General features: G+C 38.6%; 11 protein-coding genes across 12 annotated transcripts in view; 6 read left to right on the plus strand and 5 right to left on the minus strand.

Annotated features, from left to right (window-relative positions):
• LOC109131661 (pectin acetylesterase 5-like) lies at positions 114-797 on the minus strand. Its single transcript, XM_019242878.1, has 4 exons — positions 581-797; positions 409-491; positions 198-327; positions 114-133 (listed from the first exon to the last, which is right to left on the minus strand). The coding sequence occupies exons 1-4, from the start codon at positions 795-797 to the stop codon at positions 114-116; spliced, it is 450 nt and encodes a 149-aa protein (XP_019098423.1).
• LOC104752478 lies at positions 1,053-3,275 on the plus strand. Its single transcript, XM_010474662.2, has 5 exons — positions 1,053-1,659; positions 2,030-2,087; positions 2,173-2,290; positions 2,389-2,506; positions 2,956-3,275. Exons 1-5 carry the CDS (start codon positions 1,093-1,095, stop codon positions 3,007-3,009), a joined length of 915 nt encoding a protein of 304 aa, XP_010472964.1. The 5' UTR covers positions 1,053-1,092; the 3' UTR covers positions 3,010-3,275.
• Positions 3,437-5,852, minus strand: LOC104752563 (heat shock 70 kDa protein 3-like). Its single transcript, XM_010474773.2, has 2 exons — positions 5,474-5,852; positions 3,437-5,347 (listed from the first exon to the last, which is right to left on the minus strand). The coding sequence occupies exons 1-2, from the start codon at positions 5,685-5,687 to the stop codon at positions 3,612-3,614; spliced, it is 1,950 nt and encodes a 649-aa protein (XP_010473075.1). The 5' UTR covers positions 5,688-5,852; the 3' UTR covers positions 3,437-3,611.
• LOC104752651 lies at positions 7,715-10,479 on the plus strand. The gene is made up of 3 exons (XM_010474882.1): positions 7,715-8,297; positions 8,383-8,550; positions 8,647-10,479. The coding sequence occupies exons 1-3, from the start codon at positions 7,764-7,766 to the stop codon at positions 10,279-10,281; spliced, it is 2,337 nt and encodes a 778-aa protein (XP_010473184.1). The 5' UTR covers positions 7,715-7,763; the 3' UTR covers positions 10,282-10,479.
• Positions 10,594-11,371, minus strand: LOC104752816 (dolichyl-diphosphooligosaccharide--protein glycosyltransferase subunit 4C). Its single transcript, XM_010475106.1, has 2 exons — positions 11,273-11,371; positions 10,594-10,915 (listed from the first exon to the last, which is right to left on the minus strand). Exon 2 carries the CDS (start codon positions 10,911-10,913, stop codon positions 10,806-10,808), a length of 108 nt encoding a protein of 35 aa, XP_010473408.1. The 5' UTR covers positions 10,914-10,915; positions 11,273-11,371; the 3' UTR covers positions 10,594-10,805.
• On the minus strand, positions 11,549-14,925 carry LOC104752738 (UNC93-like protein 3). The gene is made up of 10 exons (XM_010474991.2): positions 14,655-14,925; positions 14,176-14,333; positions 13,969-14,032; positions 13,764-13,877; positions 13,602-13,646; positions 13,077-13,327; positions 12,654-12,744; positions 12,449-12,561; positions 11,978-12,101; positions 11,549-11,882 (listed from the first exon to the last, which is right to left on the minus strand). The coding sequence occupies exons 1-10, from the start codon at positions 14,817-14,819 to the stop codon at positions 11,700-11,702; spliced, it is 1,308 nt and encodes a 435-aa protein (XP_010473293.1). The 5' UTR covers positions 14,820-14,925; the 3' UTR covers positions 11,549-11,699.
• LOC104752909 (histone H2B.9-like) lies at positions 15,222-15,716 on the minus strand. The gene has a single exon (XM_010475203.2). It carries the CDS (start codon positions 15,697-15,699, stop codon positions 15,319-15,321), a length of 381 nt encoding a protein of 126 aa, XP_010473505.1. The 5' UTR covers positions 15,700-15,716; the 3' UTR covers positions 15,222-15,318.
• On the plus strand, positions 15,994-17,165 carry LOC104752999 (protein SLOW GREEN 1, chloroplastic-like). Of its 2 annotated transcripts, XM_010475370.2 has the most exons (2): positions 15,994-16,512; positions 16,606-17,165. In XM_010475370.2, the coding sequence occupies exons 1-2, from the start codon at positions 16,050-16,052 to the stop codon at positions 17,070-17,072; spliced, it is 930 nt and encodes a 309-aa protein (XP_010473672.1). In that variant the 5' UTR covers positions 15,994-16,049; the 3' UTR covers positions 17,073-17,165. The 2 variants fall into 2 exon arrangements, with proteins under 2 accessions (XP_010473672.1, XP_010473601.1); XM_010475299.2 differs by having other exon boundaries at positions 15,994-17,165.
• LOC104753145 (60S ribosomal protein L35-1) lies at positions 17,785-18,946 on the plus strand. Its single transcript, XM_010475465.2, has 4 exons — positions 17,785-17,896; positions 17,996-18,131; positions 18,437-18,593; positions 18,726-18,946. The coding sequence occupies exons 1-4, from the start codon at positions 17,893-17,895 to the stop codon at positions 18,798-18,800; spliced, it is 372 nt and encodes a 123-aa protein (XP_010473767.1). The 5' UTR covers positions 17,785-17,892; the 3' UTR covers positions 18,801-18,946.
• On the plus strand, positions 22,895-25,083 carry LOC104753239 (exocyst complex component EXO70B1). Its single transcript, XM_010475545.2, has one exon. It carries the CDS (start codon positions 22,986-22,988, stop codon positions 24,894-24,896), a length of 1,911 nt encoding a protein of 636 aa, XP_010473847.1. The 5' UTR covers positions 22,895-22,985; the 3' UTR covers positions 24,897-25,083.
• Positions 25,371-26,067, plus strand: part of LOC104704003 (exocyst complex component EXO70B1-like) — a 2,670-nt gene continuing 1,973 nt past the window's right edge. The window contains exon 1 of the mRNA XM_019245312.1: positions 25,371-25,864. Coding sequence (XP_019100857.1) covers positions 25,661-25,864 — 204 coding nt within the window. The 5' untranslated portion in view covers positions 25,371-25,660. The remainder of the gene's footprint in view (positions 25,865-26,067) is intronic.

Genomic DNA, 26,067 nt, shown 5'->3' on the forward strand with positions numbered 1-26,067 from the left:
TTTATTACCTTAAATTCAGCTTCAGGATGTCCAGCAAACGAAGCACCATCACAGTACCTTACCGCAACCTTGTTCCAGTTAAAGAATTCTGCAAAAGCAACAAAAAAGACGGCCTACTTCATATACAAGTATTCTAGAAGAAGGTGAACAACTATAATAAAAGACAACAATGGAGAAGCTACTAAAGATTCCAGTACCAGGATTTTGAGATGGGTCACTGCTTAAAACACCTTGAAAGGCCACTTCCTTTTCAAAGTAGTTGGAAGAACCTAATTTAGTCATTGCTCGAGCAGAACATGACGCAATAGTATTGCACCAGCCTCCACCCTTATCACTCAAATACATCAAACAAGTTCCCAAGTAAATTCATCTAACTTTAAATTGTATCAAACAAAAAATTAAAAGTACCTCCAAATGAACAAGCCAGCTTTGTGAGCCAGATCCAGAACCCTCATGAAAATGGTACCCAGGTAAGCTTCCATCCAAACAAACTACAAAAATTGAAAAACAAATTAAAAATCAAAACTTTAAAAACATAAGACAAAAAAAAAAAAAAGTTAGAGGATTAGTAACACAGTACAAGCTCCTCTCTCTTTAGCTTTACTCGACAACTTCAGTTTAACCAGATCGCTGATAGGCAGAGATCGATCAACGGAGGGGATGGTAGAGTCTGATGTGGGATCGAAGAAGAAGGAGAGGGAAAATACGATTAGTACAAATCCAATTGAAGCGACAAGCCAGTCGCTTTTAGCCAATTTTCTAAACCGCAGCAGAGAGCTTAACCTTGGAATCGCCATTGAAGAACAAGGGAGCGATCACTCCACTGATTCAAATTAAATGCTAATTTAACATCTGTGGTTACATGATTGAAACAGCTCAACCGAAACGAAACGCCAAAAACAACCTCATAACCAATCGAACCAAATTATGATAACCGAAATTACCGGTTAGAGAATTGAACCGATTGGAATGCCTAAAGTCGAAACTAAAGCCTCTTTGTGACTTAGAGGGTTTTAGTGTAAATTTCAATGTTTTGAAACTAGCTATTTTGCCGCCTTGCACGAAGAAACAGTGTGTTGCGAAAACGCTTCGATGGCGTCGTCGTCATCGTCAAGGTCGCTGGTTTCTTCATATACCTTCGACGATAAAGACCTAGAAGACGCTGATTTATGGGCGGTGATTGATTCCGCCGCCGCCGCAGCTACTACCGCCGGCAAATCTCCGAAACCCTTAGCTATTAGGTATCCAAATTACAATTCTCCTCCGACGCCTGTTTCGTATCCTTCTCCTCAGTCGAAGATTCTTCAGATCCCGAATCGTGACCTTAATCTTGGCCGGCGGTTGAATGAGGAGTCTCCGCGTCCGAACAAATTGGTCAGATCTCGCGTCTTCTCGGCGGAGGTGAAGAGTGAGACTCCGATGGCTCTTGTTACGACGGCGAACCGCAATTCAACCCCGAGTATCATCAATTCGACGAGGTTTACTTCGCCGGAGAGTTACTTGTCGCCTGGGATTAGGCAGACTACGCCCTTTTCGGAGGTTTCTTCTCCGTCAGCGAGCTGCGTTAAGAACGATCCGGTTAATGAGATGCGACATAGCTTGTCCGGGAGCTTTCCTTCAGCTAATCTGTTCAAGGAGTACCAGAATACAGCCATGGCGGTATTTTGATTTGCTCTATTTCATTGAATTTTATAAAATTTTGTTTATTCTATGGAATTGCTATGATGATTTGCGAACCTACGAAGAAATCTGAAGCTTCTTAGATGATGGATCGTAAAATTTATCCTAGATTTTGTTGATTTCAAGAGTAGTTTTGTGCATTCAAGGTGTTCGATGAAATGCCTAGTAGTATTTATGTGGCGATCATGACGTGTTAGCTTCGTTTCTTCATCAATAATGTCTATAAGCTAGATCACTAGCTTTATGTTTGCTGTTTTTAGATTCACACAAACACTATCATATTTGTTAGTGTGACATCAGAATGCTATGATTTTGTGAAGTAACAATATGGCTTCATCAATTATTACAGATTCTAGAGAAATCTGATTACACAATGATATCAGGGAAGGCATACATTAAGAAGTCAGGTGAGAAGATTATGCTTGCTGTCTGCTTATTGTTATCTTTACGTTTGATATTGGTTTTGATGCTGCGTTGTATGTAAATGTCAAGGTTGGAGGAAAATATCGTTTTACTTCAATGTGTCTTATGAAATCAGAGACAAGACTATTGAATTTGACGAAAACAGAAATGTCCAGCGTGCTGAGTTCATTGTCCGAGCCATCATGCAGTAATGTTCTTCTTTATAAACCTGAATATGATGGTGGGTTTAGCAAATAGTGTGTAGTACTTAAATGTTGTTGAACCTTTTGGTTTATGGTCTTTCAGTGGAGGGAGATTTGCTGACGGATGGGGATCTTGTGAGCGACGTGAGAAAAAATTTCTCAAACCAAATCACGATATCCCCGGCACCGCAGAGACCAGAGCCAAAAACCGAGCTTGCCAGGTAAGATTCCTCTCAGATACTCTTGTTTACTGAATATAGTTGTTGTGCCATTTTCTCACAGACTAAGCTAGCTAGTTGTTATGTCGAGGTTTTTAGCTTTTAAGGTTCTGCATATATAATTCTCCAATTCAGCCTGTTTACAGTTGCCAGAAATGAAAGGAATGGTTGAGACAATGCAACACACTGAGTTCTTGTACTTTACAATCAAACTGAATGCCCTTTAGTGAACGTTGGGTCCTGCACAATGTTATGATTCCAATACAGAATACACTTATTACGATTTCAAGCAATGGATTTAAGGAAAAAAGACTAAGAATCAAAGCACATAGAACTTCAAAAAACTTATAATTAAGAGTTTAACGTTCTACAAACTCTGGTATTAACTTCAATGTTCCTTGTGCTATGTTCCTACTTCGTAATGCTCTAATAATATCCTTTTTGACCTGCAGGATCTTCTAGGAATCGGTGAATATCGAGAAAGCCCAACTGGGCTTCCACGATGATCAGTCAAGAGCAAATGTGTTTCCCGACCTTGCCATCACCAAGCTAAATGTTACCAAACCCACACCAACCAAGTCAAGATCGAAAAGGGGTATGCATATATATATGCACCTTATTATAGTACAAGATAGCTTGATCCAACGGTTTTCATGGATCTGTGAGTTTTTGTTTCATAGGATTAACAAATGGACTTGGCTGTAATGTAGGGGATTATGATTTGTATCAAGTATCTATCTAATATCAACATATCAAATATAACATTCAATCTTATCATTGTTTAGCTATTTCTTATAATTACTGTCATTTAACAGAGGACGTCTAGAGTCGGAAGAGATAGAAGTCCTAAACTCTTGATCTAATTCCACAAGTTAGATAACAATCTGGAACAAGACATAGGAGAGTTTGTTGTGACTTGTGACCTTTGTTGAATTAATCAAAACATCTTCTGTTATACATTAAAAAATGGAGAATACAATCGAAATCCCCCAAGTACATAGTTAACATGAAGAAAAATATAAGGAAACCAAAAAGGGGGGGACAATATAGAGAATAGTATGTTGAAAATACAAACACTAGACAGGACCGAGCACTGAGGAGAAGGTTATTAATCGACTTCCTCGATCTTGGGACCTGCACCTCCAGCAGAAGGAGGAACATCCTCGTCCATTCCTCCAGCAGCTGGACCACCAGCTTCACCACCTTGGTACATCTTCGCTATGATTGGGTTGCAAAGACTCTCGAGCTCTTTCATCTTGTCCTCAAATTCATCACACTCTGCTAGCTGGTTACCTTCAAGCCATTCGATGGCTGCTTCAATAGATTCTTCAATCTTCTTCTTGTCATCTGCTGCGAGCTTCTCACCAATCTTCTCATCACGAATTGTGTTCCTCATGTTGTATGCGTAATTCTCGAGAGCGTTCTTGGCGTCCACCTTCTTCTTGTGCTCTTCATCCTCTGACTTGTACTTCTCAGCTTCTTGAACCATTCTCTTAATCTCATCCTTTGACAATCTTCCTTTGTCGTTGGTGATTGTGATCTTGTTCTTTTGCCCTGTTGTCTTGTCCTCAGCCGAGACGTTGAGGATACCGTTCGCATCAATGTCGAAACAGACAGTGATTTGAGGAACACCTCTTGGAGCTGGAGGGATACCGGAAAGCTCGAATTTCCCCAAAAGGTTGTTGTCTTTGGTTCTTGCTCTCTCGCCTTCATAGACTTGGATCAAGACACCGGGTTGGTTGTCTGAATAAGTTGAAAAGACTTGTTCTTTCTTCGTGGGGATGGTTGTATTTCTCTGGATCAAAACAGTCATGACTCCTCCAGCGGTTTCAAGACCAAGAGAAAGTGGTGTGACATCGAGCAAGAGGAGATCTTGAACCTTCTCGTTACCCTCACCGCTAAGAATAGCTGCCTGGACAGCTGCACCATAAGCAACAGCCTCATCGGGGTTGATGGATTTGCAAAGCTCCTTGCCATTGAAGAAATCTAGGAGCAACTGTTGGACCTTGGGAATACGGGTAGAGCCACCAACTAGGACAACATCATCAACTGAGCTCTTGTCCATCTTAGCATCACGAAGACACTTCTCAACAGGCTCCATACACTTTCTGAAAAGATCCATGTTAAGCTCCTCGAATCTGGCACGTGTGATCGGAGAGTAGAAGTCAACACCATCAAAGAGAGAGTCGATTTCAATGGTAGTCTGAGCAGTAGAGGAAAGAGTCCTCTTCGCTCTCTCACAGGCGGTTCTCAACCTCCTTAGAGCTCTCGGGTTCCCACTAATGTCCTTCTTGTTCTTCCTCTTAAACTCTTGCACAAAGTGGTTCACCATCCTGTTATCAAAATCCTCACCACCAAGATGAGTGTCTCCAGCAGTCGCCTTAACCTCAAAGATACCTTCCTCAATGGTAAGAAGAGAGACATCGAAAGTACCACCACCAAGGTCAAAGATCAAAACGTTCTTCTCACCAACGCTCGTCGCCTTCTTGTCTAAACCATAAGCAATCGCAGCAGCAGTAGGCTCGTTGATGATACGCATAACATTCAAACCAGCAATAACACCAGCATCTTTGGTAGCTTGACGCTGAGAGTCATTGAAGTAAGCAGGAACAGTTACAACAGCGTTCTTGATCGTGGTACCAAGGTAAGCTTCAGCAATCTCACGCATCTTGATGAGAATCATGGAAGAGATCTCTTCAGCAGAAAACTCTTTATCTTCTCCCTTGTAGTTCACGACAATCATTGGTTTCTCACCAGGTCCGGAGATAATCTTGAACGGCCATAATTGTCTGTCGCTTTGAACAGAGCTGTCATTGAATCTACGACCAATCAACCTCTTTGCATCTGTTACATAACAAAACACGGATCATAGTTAAACCACAGAAAAAAAACAACTAAATTACTAATCTATGAAACCCTAAATCATCGCTACTACAGATCTACTTGTATCTTAGTACAGAGGAAACGTACCGAAAACAGTGTTGATGGGGTTCATGGCGACCTGATTCTTGGCGGCATCACCGATCAAGCGTTCGTTGTCGGTGAAGGCGACGTAGGAAGGGGTGGTACGGTTACCTTGATCATTAGCAATGATCTCAACACGGTCGTGTTGCCAAACTCCAACACATGAGTAAGTGGTACCGAGATCGATACCAATCGCTGGACCTTCTCCTTTACCAGACATTGTTAAACTCTTTTGACTAGAGGAAGAATTTGAGGTTTAAAAATAGTAATGAAACCGAATGAACAAACTTAGAAAGATTTTAGAGCGAGGCAAGTGCGTGCGTGCGTGCGGCTAGGGTTTTGTTTTTTTTCCGAAAGAAGTGGTCGAAGGAGAAGTCTTTATAGATTTTGTACTAATGGTTTCGAGAATCTTCGATTGGTTCGATATGTGACCACACGATCTTTTAGGAGTTGGATCTGACGGTCACGGAGTGTTTCTTCTTTGCACTTTTTACTTTTCTCAGACCTTTGAAAAAACAAGGCGCGTTGAAATAAGAATACTTCCAAGTTGGGGTTTGGGGTGGGGACTCGAAGAAGCCGTTTAAAAAAAAAAAAGAGGTCGAGAATGTTCGATTCAGTGGCTTAGTCCCTAATCAACGTCGGTCATTGGCTCTGACGTACGTGACATTTCTTTGTGTTAGTTACCGACTCACCGTCAGTGTTAGCTTTCTCTTTTGTCTTTAAAAACAACTTTGAGGCCCAATGGACTTTGTCTTGGATGGGTAATTGACGACAAAGAAATAAGTTAATGTGCTTGTTATAGTTGTAAAGCTGCATAATGCATATGAATATGATTGTGAAGAAGCCTTAGACAAATCATAATCCATCGCAGTTCGTTTAGATTGATGGATAACAAGTGTTGCATGAGCCTATAGTTCATGTATAATGCCATGTGTTTAGAATCAGTTAAACTAGATATAATTTGAATAGTTTTAAAGAGTGAGAGTTTTGGGCTTATATAACTCTTACTCTTAATTTTGATAAACTAATATGGCCCAAACAACACGTGAAAGAGAGGTATGTAATATGGGACGATGGTGTATTGTTGTTTTTAGTTTCCATGCAATAAACCAGGTGGCCATAACTTCAACATCCTCAAAGAATGTTTTTTTTTTTTTTTTTTTTTTTTTTNCTTTCACAAATGCAATCAATCAACCAATTTAAAAACAGAACAATAATAGGGAACTTCTTTTCAGATTTAAATTCTTTTAAAAACGAATTTTTGTGGCATAGAATGATAGAAAGTTGCATCCATGAATGAAAATAGAATAGGGTGTACAAGTACCAAGTATATGATAGTTGTAGGACCAAATTAATTATTCCTTTCAAATTCCCTGGCGAAGAGGACATAATACTAACCATGAAGCGTGCAGCTTGTGATAAATGCTCTCTACTCGAACTCGAACTGTTCTTGTTGTTGATGAGACTTATGTCTTTCATACGGCCAACTCCTTCTCCTTTGTCTTATTCCATTATTAATTTACGCTGTTGACAATATTATCTCTAAAATCAAATCTCTTTACCCTTTTCTTCCGTCGATGAACTTTCAAATTGAGAAAATGAAAGGTCGATTACGTGGCGACATTACATTTCCAACATCTAGTAAATGTAAAAGCAAACTAAACCCTCGAGAAACTTGGAGAAAACTATAGATTTGACAATTTTTTAAACCAAAAAACGTTTTGTTTGTTTCTTTGGTATGAAACCAGCTGGTTTAACTCGTTTCCATCCTACCCCTATATGGTTCAAACCTATCCAAACTGTATTAGAACCGAAAGAAATTTGATTTCAAGTTTGGTTTTTATTTTTTATAAAACGAAAATATCAAATATCCTACCAAAAACCCTATAGACACACTACCTAAATGTATATTAATTAGCATGGCCTAAAATACCATAAGACCAATTCGGTTTGATTCAGTATTTTCTTACGCCTAAATGTATATGGCATGGCCTAAAAATCCAAACTATCTAAAATGTCAGTTGCTTTAAACTAATTTAGTTTCTCTTGCCCCCTTTTGTTGATGTGGCGCATTACTGAGTCTAGTTTACTTTGGTTCCTTTACTACAAAATATAGAAAATGAAATTACACGTAAAAGACAGCTGCTCATAAGTCTTAACTCTTTGACGTTAACACTCTAAATCCCATCACACCTTATTTATACGTAGTCTTCTTGCTCACCATAACCTTCATCTCATCATCTTTATCAAACAAGTATCCTTACATAAAAATCCACAAAAACAATCCATCAAAAGAATGCGTGACACAACATGGCTCGAGCGACTTGGCCTGGCTCTGAGAACCGCTATGGCTTGTCTCATCGTGAGCATGACAACTTTGTACGCTCCTAAACCACTAAAACACTTCACAACGTTTCCAGCCTTCTCTTACTTGACAACAATCCTGATTTGGCTCTCCGATGCTGAACCAACATATGGAGAAGTACTCAAGTGCTGTGTTGATGTCTCTTTCGCCACTTTTCAGACAACAGCCATTGTGCTGGTGAGTGTCTTGGTGGTTGGACCAGCTTCACTAGGAAATGGCTTCGTGGCTCCAGTTGCTGTGGCCCTAGCATCTTTCATCGTGGCTTTTCCTGTTTCCACAAGTCTTCTGACAAAACGGATTGCCTTTGGGCAAATTGTTGTCGTCTACGTGACTTTTGTGGTATTCAATGGAGAGGTGGCTCATGTTTTCATGCTCCCGGTTCATTTGGCGGCTAGTACAGCACTTGGAGCCATCGCTTCTCTCCTAGCCGTGCTTCTCCCGTTTCCAAGGCTAGCTCATAGTCAGGTGAGTCTTGAGATTATTTTTCCATATTCATGACGATGACTCAGTCACAAAATACTTACCTTAGGTTTTAAACGGTTTACTGCAGATGAGCAAGGGTTGCAAATTCTATGCTGAAACTGCTCTTGAAAGGTTGAATTTGTTCGTCGAGGTCATGATGGCTCGAGACAACACCACAGCTCAAGTTTTGATCGCACGGGCTGCTTCATTTTCTGCAGCAGCAAAAAACACACTCAAGAGCATCAAAATTCACCATGTAAGCCAACTGCCTTAACAAACTTAAACATAATCATTGTTAGAAATCTGTAAATCTTTTTTGTTGGGACTAATCATATCTATTCTTTGGCAACAGGATCGTTTGGTATGGGAGAGACCAGATACAAGATTCTTGAGAAGGAAGCAGAAGTTGAATCCTGAGGAGAAACTGCATGCAACAGAATTTCTGATGAGGGGACTGGAGCTAGCATTGGGTTCTTGCAGTTCCTTTCCTCAAGGCATGAACCACGATGAACTGACTCGTCTTTTAGAAGGTCCAAGAACACATATTGCTCCCCAGTCATCATCTACTCTTAAGTCTCAAGATAGTCTAGACTGGCATCTTGAGACTGGGTCTCTGTCCACTGCAGCTTTACCGGTTTGTTTCTTCCGATACTGCATCAAAATCTTCAGAGGTGATTTCTTATCTATGAGACAAGACAGTAACTCTGTAAATAGGAGTAATACGGAGGAAGAAACTCATCCAGGAAACGAAGGATTGTCCATGACCAAAAAGGTTTTGGACATTCTATGTGTCTGGATGGCCAGAGAAAAGTTTGTCTTTGCATTCAAGTGCTCGATTTCTCTAGGCCTTGCGGTTCTGTTTGGTATTATGTATAATAAACAGAACGGGTATTGGTCGGGTCTAACTGTAGCCATTAGCCTTGTTAGCGGTAGGCAAGCAACATTAACAGTGGCGAATTCTCGTCTACAAGGGACAGCGATGGGATCAGTCTATGGTCTATTATGTTGTTTTCTTTTCCATAGACTAGAAGAATTCAGGTTCTTACCTCTGCTCCCTTGGATAATCCTCGCCGTCTTCATGAGGCACAGCAAAGTCTACGGCCAGCCTGGAGGAGTTACAGCAGCCATTGCTGCACTGTTGATACTTGGAAGGAGGAATTATGGAGCTCCAACTGAGTTTGCGATCGCTCGCATTGTTGAAGCTTCAATCGGGCTGCTCTGTTTTGTCTTTGGGGAGATTCTCGTCACCCCTGTGAGAGCAGCAACCCTTGCAAGAACCGAACTTACCCACTGTCTTGATGCCCTCTTAGACTGCATCCAGTCACTGGTTCTTTGTTCTGAGCAGAAGAACCAGAAAATGGCATCGGTTGCAGATTTGAGAAAAAGACAGGCGAAACTCAAATCTCACGTAGACGTTTTAGAGAGGTTAACAGGAGAAGCCTTAACAGAGCCAAAGATTCCATTCCTCCGCCCTCTCAACACGGTCAGTTACTACAAGCTTTTGGGCTCTTTCTCGAAGATATCTGATCTTTGTCTCTATGTTTGTGATGGTCTCAAAAACCTATCTGGAGTTCAACCAAACCTTGTGTTTCCTTGGGAAAACATCACTCATGACCTGAGAGCCTTCCAAGAAAAGCTTAACCCTTCGGTGAAATGCTTAAAAGAGATCACCATAACCAAGTCGCAAGCAAGACTCCAAAAGGAGTTGCAGAAGAGAAAGATATGCCATGATATTGAAGCAGGAACAACATCAAACGAAAACTACTCAAACATGGAGTTGGGTCCAAGCCAAGATGATGCAGAGAGGTTTACGGTTTCTTTCGTAAGGCTACTGAAGGAAGCAACTGACAAGATAAGTGATAACACAGCTGAAGAGGTGCTCAAGAAGAGTGAAACTGCTCTATGTCTGAGCAGTCTAGGGTTTTGCATTAGCAGACTGATGCAAGAAACAATATGTATTGTGACAGAAATAACCCATACAACTTGATTTTTGGAAGAATTCTAGAGAGTGTTTAGTAACTGTAGCACAAACCATGATGTAAGAAACATTGAGTGTACAAAATTAATGTAAAAACAGAGAGAAGTGTCGTAAAACGAAGCAAATCGTTACTATAGTGCAACAATTGTTAGAAACCCTGCAAACAGAACAAAGAACATTCACAAGTTGTTCTTGCTTTCTCCCCTATCAATGAAAGAACTCAGGCCTAGTGGTTGGTCATTGAAACAATGAGCATGTAAACCCAAACAAACATAAACAGCAAAAGTTTTCACCAACCTAAGCAGATTGTAACGCCGGATCTAGAAAAAAGCCTTTTAATTATAGTGAATTACCAAAGTATATGAATAACAATGTCACAAACTACAAAAAAAAAAAAAAAAAAAAAAAAAAAAANAGATTTCTCCACCTAAAATCACAATGTCAACAACATACATCAATAATCCTACTGAAAACACAAAACATCTTCAAGTATGGGAATGCGAACTAGACGAGTGAATTTGAACCTCATCTCTCTATTCGAATTTAGGATCAGCCATAACGAAGTGGTAGGCTATCACCAGTATGAAAATGAAGATTCCGAGGAAATTGGCAAAGAAGCCCAGATCTTGATCGTCAAACATATCTGTAACATTAACAAATAAACCCATTAAACGATATATTAGAAATATAGAGAGAAGCTGCTCATCATGTGAAGACTATATAACCAAACTCAAAACTCTTAAATTATTTTCGAATCCTTTATCACAATTGGCATCAACAATTGCGGGTTATACATTATAATGAATCCAAAGTAATGTTTTTTTTTTTATCGATCCAATAAGAAAAACAAAAAAAAAAACGAAATTTGATTGAATCTGATTAGCAGTAAGATGAATCAGATCACTGTGTAATACCCTAGGAGACTGGAGATCTAATTACCCAAAACTCGAAATCGCAACAAAGATATGAAAAATCCCAGAGAAATCACCCATCATTTTACCTTGGAAAAGCGCAGAGAATTCTCGTGAAAGACAACTCTGGAGGAGCAGAGAAGAGAGCTCTTGTGTGTGATCTGTCTGTTGTGTGTTTCAACGTTGAAGTCTCTCTGAAATGAAAAGCACATAAAATCCAACGACGTCGTTTCTTGTTAATTCTTAACCCGATGGATCATCATCCTTAGATCTGGTTATTGTGAATTAATTTGGTCAATATCGGTTTGGTACAAATCTCATATCCAGAACCGGATAGACGTAATGGAAAAAAAAGCATAGGGGAAGAAGACTTGAAAAGTTGCATAACGCTGTTTATATAGAAATTTCAGAGACATTATAAGCGTTCACATTTTCTTTTTCTTTACAATTGAATTGAGAATATTGTTTTTTTTTTCACACTTGTGTTTCTCTCCCAAACGTTAACAGATCAAAGCGTCATTCGTCGTGGGTGAATACCTTTTCTACCTTGAGAGCTAAAAACAGGAATGAGACAAGTGAGACACAGACCATAACGACCATCACTATGACCATTGCTTGCAGTGATATGTACGGGCTAAGGAAGAACACTATCGCTATTGCTGCGCTCTGCCATACTTTTAGCTGCGCAAACGCTCCTTCCTGTTTCCACAATTACAAACAAAGGAGAGATGGTTTTAGAGGATGTTTTGTCAAGTTTTTCATTGAATGAGACTAATCATGATGGTGATGTATACCGTATCATCTTTGAAGAGTAATGCGAGGAGAGCACTGATTTGAGTGTTCAATATTCCATCACCAATTCCTAATATCGCCGCCATTATTAGTGGGTAAGCTGTGCCAAGTACTCCACTTGTTTGCCTGCATCATCATATCACCATCGTTTAGCTTTTTTAAATACAGTTGTACGTTGTGAGTTTCACACAATTCCTAATTCTCTACAGTAAAAGAACCTAACTCTAGCACAAACAATTTCACATATATGACAAAGAAATCGGCATACTTCCAAAAAGGAAGTTGCTTGATCAATGCCACAATATTCATAGCATGATACCAATACCCGTAATGAAGTTCTATGAGGAAAGCATTTCATGAAAGCACAAAAGTAAGGAGTTCTGGATTAAATTTTCTATTTGTGAAGTTGTTATTAGTTTGAGTGAAAAATGATTGGTGAACGTAGTAGTTAATAGTGTGTGAAAGTAACGTACCTGTACCCAAGAAGAATCCAGAGAAATATAGAAGCTTGAGCAAGAGCTCCACCAGAAACTATGAAGGTGATTGATGACAAACCAGAGGTAAACCGTCCAGCAGTCATAGAACACTAGAATGATTCACATCAGGAAAAAATAAGGATTAACCTCATAAAACCTAGGCCAGCAAAAAGTATGATTTTTGACTTGTCTTTAAACTTACAACTGCATCAAGAGCTCCGTAAACTGCCATCGCCCCACCAACACCCGAGACACCAATCGCTGGCGTAACAATTTCCTTTGTAAACTCAGCCCTATAGAGTGGAAAACGTAACAAGTATGTATATTAGTCAGTATATCTTACGCAAAAAATAAACTTTTGCTGGTTTCGCTGACAATAAATGTAAACTCAATTCAAGGTTGGAAACAACTATTCAATGCTAAGAGCCTGAGACTCCAACCACCACAAGGAATTTTGTGAACGTTATCTAGGGCCCAATTTTAACTTTGATCTGCAGAATAAATCCAAATCAATGACTGAAGTCTGAATCCTAGGTGAGCGCAGTGACAATACTCCATTTAATGCTATCCTTGTGACAAAAAAGGGAACACGAGGAATGTATATACAGTTTGTTGAGAGACATACCAAACAAATGCTTGTTGCAATCCTGAATATGCAAGGAGTGGGACAATCAGTAGCATACGTATGTCGAGCAAAGGAGTGATTATCATCCTTGGAAGAGAAACCAAGGAATCAACTAAGCCCACAGGAGAACCCACATTTTCTTTTCCAACTTCTCCGTCAATTTTCCGAATGAAGAACATTAGTATTGTTCCTAATGTCATACTGAAGAGAAACACCAACATCAATAAGGTAGTGCCACTGGTGCTTCCTTCCTACAGTCATGCCAACAAGAAGAAAACAACGGTGGGGCTACCCAACTAGAAGGGAAAATATATAAATAGTAACTGAGAATGTGGTCGCATGGTCTTCTATTCAATACTTAAACCTTGGAATAATTACTTCGTTAACCAGTAGTCAAGTTATATTTTTTAAAGCGATGAAAGAAACTTAACTATAGCAACCAAAAAGGGAAACGATCATGAATATGACTCTAAAACTCTAATACATGCTTTAGCATTGCTGTCGACAATATGAAAAATTTAGTACCTTTCCATCTTTCAGCAATGCAAGTGTGATGAGATTCCCAAACAGCTACAAAAAGATTGACATGAAATGTGTCAGAAGAAGAAATTAGAGTAAGTGCATACAAGATTCCGAGGTAAGCAAAAATAATGAGCTTTAAAAAAAAATTATCAAACAAGCATGGACCTGGTGGCAGGCAAACATTGCCCAAAATTCCCCATTGAACACACCAACTACCGAACCTTCATGCACCCCATGATCTTTAGCATGGCTTCTGGCAATTGATGTCAAGTATGTTCCCTTATGAAGCCAATACAATATGTGTTAAGGTCATAAAATCCAATAAATATCTAAATGATTAACATTAATAAACTGTAACATGTAGTTGTACCTGGCCAACCCAAATTATTGAAGCTGCAAATCCAAGGTATAAAGAGGCTGGTACCATAGTAAACCTAGAACCAAACACCATATTAGTCAAGGAAAAAAGTGTCGAAAGTGACTGAAAGACTAAAATATTCAAATAGATGGAGTCATTCTTCTATAGCCAAAAGAAGAAAGAGCTAGGCATGAAGACAAGAGAAACAAATGAGAATACCATGATGGCTTGAGATTGGCAGCGACAAAGAGCCAATACCCTGTAGTTCCTAAAACGAGAGCATTCTTTGATCCCATTGACCGGACAACCAAAGAAGCAACCATGGAACAAAACATGAAGGACACATACAATATCCCTAGAGATATTGTTCCCAAATCCTGAAAGAATCAAAACAACTCAAATAATCACCACACACACACACACACAAACAAACAAATTTTACACTGTGAAATCCTCAGAACAAAAGACAATATCGTGTCTCAACATAATTATAGACAACAGCCTCAAAAATACAAAACGCCAGCATAATTTATCCCTTCAATAATACATATGAAAGTTAAAGATCCATCAGATATTCAAAATTTTGCATTTTTCCTTTGCTACTGATTTCCCCAAAAACACAAACAAGCTGGGAAAAAAAATAAAAATCAACTTCAACAATGGAGAAAAAGAAAGGAAAAAAGTTTGATCGAGGGAACCTTATTAACGGTAGTTTCAAGGTTCTGGGCAGCACCATAGGCGAGGAAGATTAAAAGAAAGGAGATGCTGAGGATATGAACATCCCTTGTGTAGCTCTTTCCAGCTCCCCCCTTGCGATCCTCACAAGAGACCAACGGCGCCTCCTCGTCGGCTCGAGAATCCATGGAGGACAATTGTTCCGGCCAACACCTCCGGGAAAGATAAGCGGAGGAACTCCACGGAGAGTGAAAGTCAAACTCTGTAGACAGAGAGATAGATTCCTATGGAGTCCATTGCAGAAATTTCCAACATCCTAGACTGGTGAATGGTTCGGTACAATGTAATCCCGGTTTGGTTTATTATATTCCGGTATTGTTTGAAGTTTAAAATTTTTTTATCGGTTTAGACTGAGCCCACTAAAACAACTTCCAGATAATAATTTCAGTTTACTTCCCGGGAAAACTAGAGAACCGATCAGATCATACAAAGAATTAGAAACCATGTCACAATGTATCGTAACGTAAAAATAAAATCAATGTCAAACACATACAGAAGAGTGTCGTAATTTCAATATAGCTTTTATTACATTAAGATCAAGGGATTACAAATATCAGCCAAACCAGAATAATATCATTATCGATTCGAAATTCCCAAACTAAGGGAAAAATAAGAAATATATCTTAATTAAGAACTGGTGAATTTAGTAACGGCTTTGGTACCCTCAGACACGGCGTGCTTGGCTAGTTCACCGGGCAACACGAGCCTCACGGCGGTTTGGATTTCACGCGACGTGATGGTGGGTTTCTTGTTATACCTAGCCAACCGCGACGATTCCTGAGCGAGTTTCTCGAAGATGTCGTTGATGAAACTGTTCATGATCCCCATGGCTTTTCCAGAGATGCCGATATCAGGGTGAACCTGTTTCAACACTTTGAATATGTAAATCTTGTACGTCTCTGTGCTCTTCTTCGTCTTCTTCTTCTTACTCTCGCTCCCTCCTTCTTTCGTGATTTTCTTCCCCGCCGATGTTTTTTCCGCTGGTTGCTTCTCTCCCTTCGGTGCCATTGATTTTGATATGATGACTCTTAAGATTTCTACAAATATACAAGTGAAACTGAAAATATCAATCTATATATAGAGGAGTTGATACGAACATGATTGGTTACTATTAAGAAGACAAAGATCGCTAACGTGGCTTCGTTGTATTCGTCGATAAAGAAATAATCTACGGTTTATTTTACAAGAGGAACCGAATTAATTTTGGGCTTCATGAAATGGGCCTTGGCCTTTTAATAAGACGGCATCGTTTTAATCCTTGCCTCGCTTTTCGAACTGGATCTTTGCTCTGTTCTTCTCTTTTCCCATTTTCAGGGGTTGACTTGTTTAGTTTCTAGAGTTTTGATTTAGAAGCGAGAATGGCGTCTCCGTCGAAGTTTCAATGCTGTATGCCGAAGTATAACCTTCAGATCAACCTCGTCAGAACAGCTCCTCAAAATCTTTCGTTTCCTCGTTTATACAGAGACCAAGCAAAGTCAACACCCGTCGTCGTCACCATCAGAGCTTCATCTTCATCACCATCTCCGTCGAATCCCAAACGATCACTTCTCAAAACCACCTTCATCACCCTCACCGCATCCGCAGCTCTGTTCTTAGCAGCATCCTCTTTACGCTTCCGCATCACGAAACCAGCCGCGACGACGACTCCAGTTACTACCCTGTTAGAGACAACGCTCGAGAAACACCTCGAGACGCATTCGAACGATGCGGAAGCTTTGATATCGCTAGCGAAAATCAAATTCGAGTCCGATAAATGTGACGAGGCGATAGAGATTATGAACCGTCTTATCGAAATCGAGCCTCAAGAACAAAAATGGCCGGGTATGAAAGCTCGGATTCTTTCCTTCTTTTGCAAAAAAAAATTAGCAATCGAAGCATTCGAAGAGATTCTTTTGACGGATCCGATTCGTGTAGATGCATTACATTACTTGGTGATGGAGTACTACGACTCTAAGCCGAAACTATTAGAAGCAGAGAAGAGGATCAAATACGCGATTCGAAGATGCAAGGATATGAAGAAGAAGAAGAAGAAGACGAAAGAGATTCGCGGTTTGAGGATGTTGATCGCGCAGATTAGGGTTCTCGAAGGTAACACGGTCGACGCGATTCGGATATGCGAAGAGTTGGTGAATGAGGATCCGGAGGATCACAAGGTATATCTGTTTCAAGGATTGGTGTATACATTGTTAAAGAAGGGAGACGAAGCTAAGAAGCAGTTCGAGCAAGTTGCTAGGATTCTTCCGGAGAATCATTGGTACCTAGACACTCCCATGGATAAAACTGAATGGGGAGCCATGGAAGCTTACGATAATGTCTTCTGCTATTTAGCTACCTTTTCTAGGCTTTTTGTCGCTTCCTTCTTTCTTGGCAAGTTTGTGTAATAATTAAAAAAGTAACTAGTATAACACTTTTGTGATTTGTGTGTTGTGATCTGATTGAGCACTTTAATTTGTTGAAAAGAGTGGTGATTTGGACAATTCATGTGAGTATTTGAGAAGCGGAAGCTTCATTTTGCTTGTTTAAGGTTTTCAATATACTGCGCTAAATATGACGAAACCAGAAAGATGATGCATATGGAATGGTCACGTTCGTTTACTTTCCTTTTTAGGCTTCTCTCTTTTAAACTCATCTTATCCCCCAATTCTTGATGCTTTTGGCTGTTAGCGAATACATATATACACAAACAACATCACAAATGTATATTCCACTTGATAGATTTGAGTGCACGAGTAAATGATTCATGAAAGAAGGAAATTACAAGGAGTAAAATAATGTAAAAACTCCATTCGATCATGTAATAACAATTGCCAATTTTTGACTCTGCGATTACAAAAATTGTCTCCAGAGTCCACCAAACTAGTGTAACAAAAGTACAAAACCAAACAATACCCAAATCCTAGTGATGATAATTAATTGAGATTAGTTGCAATGAACATCAACAAGACAACAACAGTATTTTAGTTTTGTTTTTGTGTGCGCGTAAAGGCCCATTTAGTAATTTCGTAAGCTATGCTATGAATAATTATATGGGCTTAAGAAGACCCAATCAGGAGACTAGGAGGGCTTTTTATTTCTCTCACCAAACGAAGAGGCTTCATATATAATCCCCCTTCACACAATAGCTAGGGTTTCTGAATCTCGGAGCCAAAAAGAAGAGCAAGCAGCGGCGCAGAAGTTGAACACAAAGTCACAAGCTCCACGATGGGTACGTCGATGGCTAATCCCCTAAATATCTTCAATCTTTTTCCGTTTGTCATATAAGTATTGCGTCTGATGAATCTTTGTTTTGTTCGTTTTTTGTTAGCGAGGATTAAGGTTCACGAACTGAGGGACAAGTCGAAGAGCGATCTTCAAAACCAGCTTAAGGAGCTTAAGGCTGAGCTCGCTCTTCTCCGTGTCGCCAAAGTTACCGGTGGAGCTCCAAACAAGCTCTCCAAAATGTACGTATTGAGAAACTTTTAGATTTCGATTGTAGCTTTAATCATTTCTAGATTTAGAGTGTCGAATAGGATTCTAAATTGAAATCTACCTTAAGCTATTCTCTTATTAGAGTTTGCTATGTCCTTGGGAAATTAGAAAATGGAGTTATCTTCGTTAGCTTATATGCAGACTTTGTAACATATTTCATATAACTGTCTTGTCGAGAATGTAAATGTGGTTTTGGTTTTGACATTTCCTGGTTTGGGGTTTTGGTTTTGACATTTCCTGGTTTGGGTTTTTGAATCTGATGTTTTGTAATATGCAGCAAGGTGGTGCGTAAATCCATAGCTCAGGTATTGACAGTGTCCTCCCAGAAGCAGAAGTCTGCTCTAAGAGAAGCATACAAGAACAAGAAGTTGCTTCCTCTTGATCTTCGTCCCAAGAAGACCCGTGCTATTCGCAGACGCCTCACCATACACCAGGTCTGTCTCTAGTTAGCTAATTCAAGCTCTCAATGATTTATATATATAGTTGGCAATAACTTGTTCTTGTTCAATGTGTTTTGTTGGTTACTACGAATGCTTATGTCCTTTGTCTTGTTCTTGGCATTGCAGGCCTCTTTGAAGACTGAGCGTGAGAAGAAGAAAGAGATGTACTTCCCAATCAGGAAGTACGCTATCAAAGTTTAATTTTCTTAGCCTACTAGAAACTGTTTCAGCTTTTTTGTTTTGATGGAAACTTGTTCTTGTTCTTCACTTGTGTTATCGTATCAAACTGTTTCAGATACTTGGATTTTGGTTCTTATTGATCCTTTGCTTTTATCTTTACCAAGTTTTTGATGAACTCAAAGTAAAATATATAACTCATCTCGATCTTAGTACTTCAGCTATAAATAATACGACATGGACTGTAGGGTTACTAGTGTTTTCTAAGTTTATAGGAAACTTTTGGATATAAACAATTTTAATTTGACATTTGTTGCACACTTCAAACAGTTATCTTCAATCACAACGTGTTCAAACTGTATTGCGGTGGTTGTGTTAATATTGTAGGTTAGATAATCATGATCTGGCAAAGAAATTAGAAATGGATGAAAACATCGCAGTATAAATCGTCAACATCGTAAGAGAACATGTGTTCAAAATATCAGAAGACTAATATCAAATATGTGAATACAAAGGAATCTGCTAAGAATGTGGTAGTAATCAAATGTTTGCAGAAAGCAAATAAAACAAGAAAATTTGATGCTTTTTTGTCTTTGTTTTTTTCCTCTATTTTTCGTTTTGGTTTGAACTTTGAAGTGAACGAGTCGGAAGTCGGAGCATGATGCATCCGTTTACGATAAGTACGTCTGCTTTCGTCGGTTTGTAAATTGGTCAGTTGACCTTTTTCCCCCACTCAAACCAAAAAAAAATAATAATAATAATAATTATAAAGAACAAACTAAAATCTAAGGGGATAAAAACAAAGCGACCACAGTGGGAGTCGAACCCACGACCTTTTGATCCGAAGTCAAACGCGCTAATCCACTGTCTTTCGTTCGAATTGTATGTTTCTGTATTTAATAATTATAATTTTTAAACGTACTCTTTGGGTTTGGGACCTTTTGGATAAGCGATATTGCCAATCATATTTATTATTAGATTTATTGTTTTATTTTATTTAATTATGTAACCAAACGTATACAAAAAGTAACGAAAATGTCGTTATTACTGACAGAAAAATGTGAATGGTACCACTCAAGAAAAAATTAGTATCGTTACGTTAATTTATCTATACGGTATGAAAATATACTTTGAATGGTACCAGTCAAGAAAATATTTAGTATAGTTTGGCTATATGGGATGAATACAGAATTACAGATACTTTGAATATTTTCTTCGGGTGGTACCATTCACATATCAATGATAAAATTAGTAAATCAGATATTAAGCAATGTTATTCCAAGAAAATTGGTTTGAATGGTGAAATATATACTTACACATCGATAAATCTTTCTGTGTACAATGTGTCATTGAATGTTACATCAACATTAATAATTAAGATGTCACGAGATTGTAATCATTGTAATATCAAATAGTATTTGTAATACGAAATTTATTTCTTCTATAATTGGAATTAGTCGGTGGAAGGATTAGAAAAGGTTTACGCGGTGCTAACTCGTAATGTTTATGTGGTTTATTTCATATGTAAATTTCGTTTATTTGAAACTAGAAAGGATATATAGCCGCTATATATCGTGGATTGTTATATTTTATACATATATTTTATAAAACCTATAATTATGAATTAAATTTATTTGCTTCATGACGATTAGTATACCATAAATTTTCTAGAAGGAAAAACAAGAAAATGAAAAGTTTCACATGTTTTTGAATACTTTTGATATAAAAGTCATTGTCTATGAAATAATGCTTATATTGCTAATTTAATGCATGATGCTCTTGGAGCCTAATTCAAGTTTTTAATTGAAATTTCAATTTTAATAATTTTTTTTAATTATTGCTTTGTCCATTTTTCAAACGGGCGTACTTTGTCGTGAGTCACGATAGTGACTCCTGAGTTTACGTATACGGACAAGTCATCGAAGAACAACCGTAAAAAATTGTGTAAAAGTTTATAGCAACAACACCACCAATCATAACCTTGGAATAAACTGAGCCAGCATATATGAGGTCAATATCAAGTTATCACGACATGCATGTGAATATGCACCAAAGGTTCATGACTAAAGGGGGTTCATCTACGTTGCCTTGTCAGTTGAATTGAAACACTCGAAAGAAAATCAAAGATAATGACGATTTTTTTCTTTTAATAATCAGAAACTCTTTACCAAAATTTGGATTTATCCGACATATACAAAAATCAGATCTTCTTGTAAATTAAGACGTTTAGAAATTGCTAACAATGATCAAATTTCATTTTCAAATTATGATTCATAAACCCCCAAATGAATTTAACCTGGACTAGGCTCTTATAAAACTGAAGAAACTTCTAGAATATCAATATGTTAGGAACTGTCTCATACGTTACATTTTTAAAAAATTTATATCACTTAGAGAGACTACTATTTATTAAACGAATTTGCATTTTATCCTGAAGCTAAGTACCTAGCACTAGACCATATATAAACGCTCAGACAATCAATATTGTACTCATAATAGGTTTGATTTTCGATTGGCTAGATGATGGTTTCTAATTGCTTATCTTCCAAGTAATATCTCATGAATTTTCGCAAATTTATATAATATATTAATTAAACTTACTTGGTAGAATGATTAATCTACTAGAATCCTTGACAGAGAAAAACAAAACAAGCAAAACTATATTTTGGTTTGACGCATTTTTGCTTACCAATCTTTTCCGTAGTAATATTAAAATGGTATTAGATCACTTTTAATGATATAAGTCTCGATGAAACAGTGTATATATTTGTCAGCGGCTAAGCAAAGATGTATCACTATATGATCTTATTAGGACTTGCAATTATTTAAAGTTGAATTTGACTTTGATGAGAAGATTTGATCACTATTTTAAAATCATTTTGTAAACTCGAATCCACATATGAATATGGATAGGCTATCCTATTTGATATATAAGCTATCTATCTATAACAAATTGTTGACAAAAAGTTATCTATATGTAGTTAACACGTGGTTGAAAAAATGTGATTCTATTAGTCCATTCCATTGTATCATTATCGAAGATTTTAATTTTTAATTATCTTACGTATCAATGATGATCATTTATTTACAAAAATAAGTAATTTTAACTATAGCTAACCTTGTACTGGATTAGATTGAATTTAAGTCATGATGTGATTTCTTGTTATATTTTATTAAAATTGTAAAAGAAAAAAAAATTGTTTAATTTAATTCTTTGAAAACATTTATATTAAGCATATACAACCCTTTATTTGATGGAAAAGTTGTGAGAACTCGCATATTGAAACCGGGAACCTCACATATATATGTTCAATATGAGAAAAGAAGAAAACAGCATAACTACATTAGTGTGCATATATTTCAAAACCTAAGAAAGGATGGACGCAAATTTAGAAAAGATACAAAAAAAAAAGGAGAGAAATTTTTATTAGGTAACAGAAATTATATATAATCTCTCTTCGTAATTTACTCAAGTCGTTATAAATTGAGCTCAGGCGTCAACATCTATAAGTTTTTCGACATTGGGGTGACGCGATCCATTGACCTATTCTTTTAATCATTTAATTTTCTAAATTAAGAATATATTTTTATGCAAGATATATATATTGTGTTTGTAGATTATACCATCTACAACCACAAGTAACCTTAGATTCTAGGGTTTGTAATTGACGGACACCTCATGGATTAAGCATAGTAGCAGTGTAGCATACACTATAAATATATTCATAGTTTATAATGTAAACGCTCACGTAGTTTACGTTTAAGAGTTACTTTGCAATTGTATCATAAAAGGAAAAAGTTTTCTCGCGAATACTACTTAAATGGATTTTGTTTAGTCGTGAAGTCGTTTTTTTATTTAAACTTTCTGAAATAGTTGTACACTTATAAAATGATTTTTTACTATCAAACGGTAAATTTACGTCATATCAGGGAAAGCACACAATACGTGTAGGCCCAAAAAGTAAAACACAATCGGCAAAAAGTCAAAGGTCAACAACAATAACATTTTTCGTCCACAAAAATTTAAGTTGAACGACGTAGTCCCAACGCTGTTTTGATTTCTTCTATAAATACCCCCTTCAACGACTCGATCTTCTCCTCTCATAATATAACTCTTTATCACCACCACTTATACAAATATTTTCTCTCAACGGCGACAACGACGACGACGAAAATTTTGAAGTCTCTAGAAATTTTTACGACGACTTGATGATGAGGAAACCGATGATAAACATCTGCTGCGTCGCCGTAACGCCCTCTAATCAACAGCCTCCTCTTACGTTAACGCCACGCCAGAGTTTAGAATCGGCGGCGATCTATGGAGTCATCGAGTCTGCCGCCGACATAATCGAGAGATGGAACACTGAGACTTCCTCTTTCGCTAAAGTCACTTCTATGTTCTACGAGGACAAATCAGAAGCCATGACGTTCATCGAACGAGTCAAAGATCTTCAGAAGACGATGGATGTACTGGTGTGTGAGGATCCGAACTCGGAGAGACTCATGAGAGCTCACAAACTCATGCAGATCGCTATGAAGAGGTTACAAAAGGAGTTTTACCAGATTCTTTCGATGAACCGTGCTTATCTTGATCCAGAGTCTGTCTCTACTCGCTCTTCACTTACCTCAGCGAGATCTAGCTACTCTGATTTCCCCGAAGACGTCGAGGATTCACACAACGGAGGTGAGATCATCGTAGAGCTGGAGGAGGTTTCTATCAACGTCATGACGGATTTAAAATCCATAGCTGAGTGCATGATTGGTTCTGGTTACGCTAAGGAGTGTATAAGCATATATAAAACCATTCGTAGATCGATCATCGACGAAGGGATCTATCGTTTAGAAGTTGAGAAGACGAGTACGGGGAAAGTGAAGAAGATGTCATGGGAGGTTATGGAGTTGAAGATCAGAAGTTGGTTGAAAGCAGTGAGTGTTTCTATGGAGACTTTGTTCAGAGGCGAGAAGATTCTATGTGATCATGTCTTCGAATCCTCTGATGCAATCAGAGAGTCTTGCTTCAGTGACATCTCACGCGACGGAGCGCTTCTTCTCTTTGGATTCCCGGAGGTCATCGCTACCAAAACCAGCAAGAAAAACTCGCCGCCGGAGAAGATTTTCCGGTTGCTTGACATGTACACTTCCATCGCCGGAAACTGGCAAGCGATCGAGTCGATCTTCTCGTTCGACTCTATCTCCGTCGTCAGATCTCAAGCTCTCAAGTCTTTAATCTCTCTCGGCGAATCTGTTCGGTCGCTACTGGCGGATTTCGAATCCGGGATCCAGAAAGACTCGTCGAAAGTGGTGGTTCCCGGCGGAGGAGTGCATCCTCTGACGATCTCCGTCATGGATCACCTCACTCTTCTAGCTGACTACAGCAACGTCCTCGTCGATATCCTCGCTGGATCTCCACCACCGGACAGATCATTGTTACCGGAAACTTACTTCAACGTCTCCGAAACCGACGACTCGCCGTCGTCGGAGCTGGCTCTCAGATTCGCTTGGCTCATCCTCGTCCTCCTCTGCAAGATCGATCATAAATCGAATCATTACAAAGATTTCTCCGTACAGTATCTCTTCCTCACCAACAACCTCCAGCACGTGGTCTCACGTGCGCGTTCCTCGAACCTGAGGCAACTCCTCGGCGAGGACTGGATCACGAGGCACTTCGCTAAGATGAGGCAGTTCGCCGGTAGCTATAAGCGGCTTGCGTGGGGACCAGTGTTGGCTTCGTTGCCTGAGAACCGTACGGTGGAGATGACGCCCGAGGAAGTTAAGGATATGTTTGAAAAGTTCAGCGAGAGCTTCAAAGACGCGTACGTTAGACACAGTGTCTGCGTCGTAGCTGATCCGAAGCTACGAGACGAGATAAAAGTGTCGATAGCGAGGAAGCTGGTCCCCATATATCGCGAGTTTTACAACACGAGAAGCTCTGTCGTCTTGGCGGGAGCAGCAGCCGGTGGAGGGAACGAGAACGGGAAGAGAAATTTGAGCTCAGTTGTCCGATTTACCCCTGAAGATATCGAAAACTATTTGTCTGATTTGTTCTTAGAGAAGGGTAGTTCGGGGAATTCATCTACATCTTCACCTTCATCTTGTCGGTCACGGCCATCATTATCCTAAACTACAAAAGAAAAAGAGTTTAATTAATAATGGTCTTAAATGTAAAGGCAAGTACTTTTAATTAGTAGTTAATCTTTCATGTTTTTTTCTTTTTGGCAGTTATGTTTATGCAACAAACCAAATCTCATTGTGATTCCATAATGAGTGATGGACAACGACATAAAGTAGGGTTAGATTTTTTTGTTTTTCTTGTTTTTTTTTACAGTTGAAGGTAAATCTTCATGTTTTCTCATCGAACATCAAGTAAGTACGTCCATACGTTTGTTTGTAATGTCTAAATGATGCAAGGGATTGAGATATATTTGTACCATAAAAATGTACTTAGTTACATAAAAATCGTCATTTTTTTTTTTAACAAAACGTATTTTGCAAGTTAGATCAATCTCTGATCCAGCCATGACCGAAGACACGTGTAAGGAAAGGATGAGTCAAAGGCCAGCGGCACATTCTTCCTCATATTTCTCTGACGTTGTTTTCTGACCACAACGATAAACGACCTGAATCGATAACTATTATTGCGTAACAGACATAAATTATCTGACTGGTTTCTGTGTCTAACAACGCCTCCCCTGCGTTTGGATTAAGTGGTAGGTTCTTCAAAAGGGAACCCTTTCACCGCTAGTTCTTGAATCCATATCGGAGGCGAGGCGTTTCAATCGTATGTTATTGTAAAAGTCTCTTTGAAAACCATTATTTTTTTTCATCCTTCAAAATTATTGCAACGACACATTTCAAGAAAAAAAAAGAGAGAGATAGGATCAAAGATGAGAAGCAAGAGCGGTTTTAGTTTCTTCTCTAAGATTACTTCTTCGAGGAAGAGGCCTTCTTTCTCAGCACCTAGCAAGAGTTACGATTTGTCAGGGATCGACAAAACTATTGATAACGCTGCCGAGATCATCGAAAAATGGAACACCGAGTATGTTTCTTCTAACAATTTTTATTCTCTGTTTTGCGAAAGCAAGCGTGAGGCTAAGAAGTTCGTGAGACGCGTCAAGGAACTACAGAATGCGATGGACTTATTGATTAGAGAAGATCCGAGTTCAGATCATCTTCTTAGAGCTCAAAGACTAATGCAAATCGCTATGAAACGGCTTCAAAAAGAGTTTCTCCAAATTCTATCAATGAATCGTGCGCATTTGGATCCTGAATCCGTCTCCACTAGATCACCTAC

The sequence above is a fragment of the Camelina sativa genome, chromosome 1 (genome assembly GCF_000633955.1).
Source record: "Camelina sativa cultivar DH55 chromosome 1, Cs, whole genome shotgun sequence".
Lineage (NCBI taxonomy): Eukaryota > Viridiplantae > Streptophyta > Magnoliopsida > Brassicales > Brassicaceae > Camelina > Camelina sativa.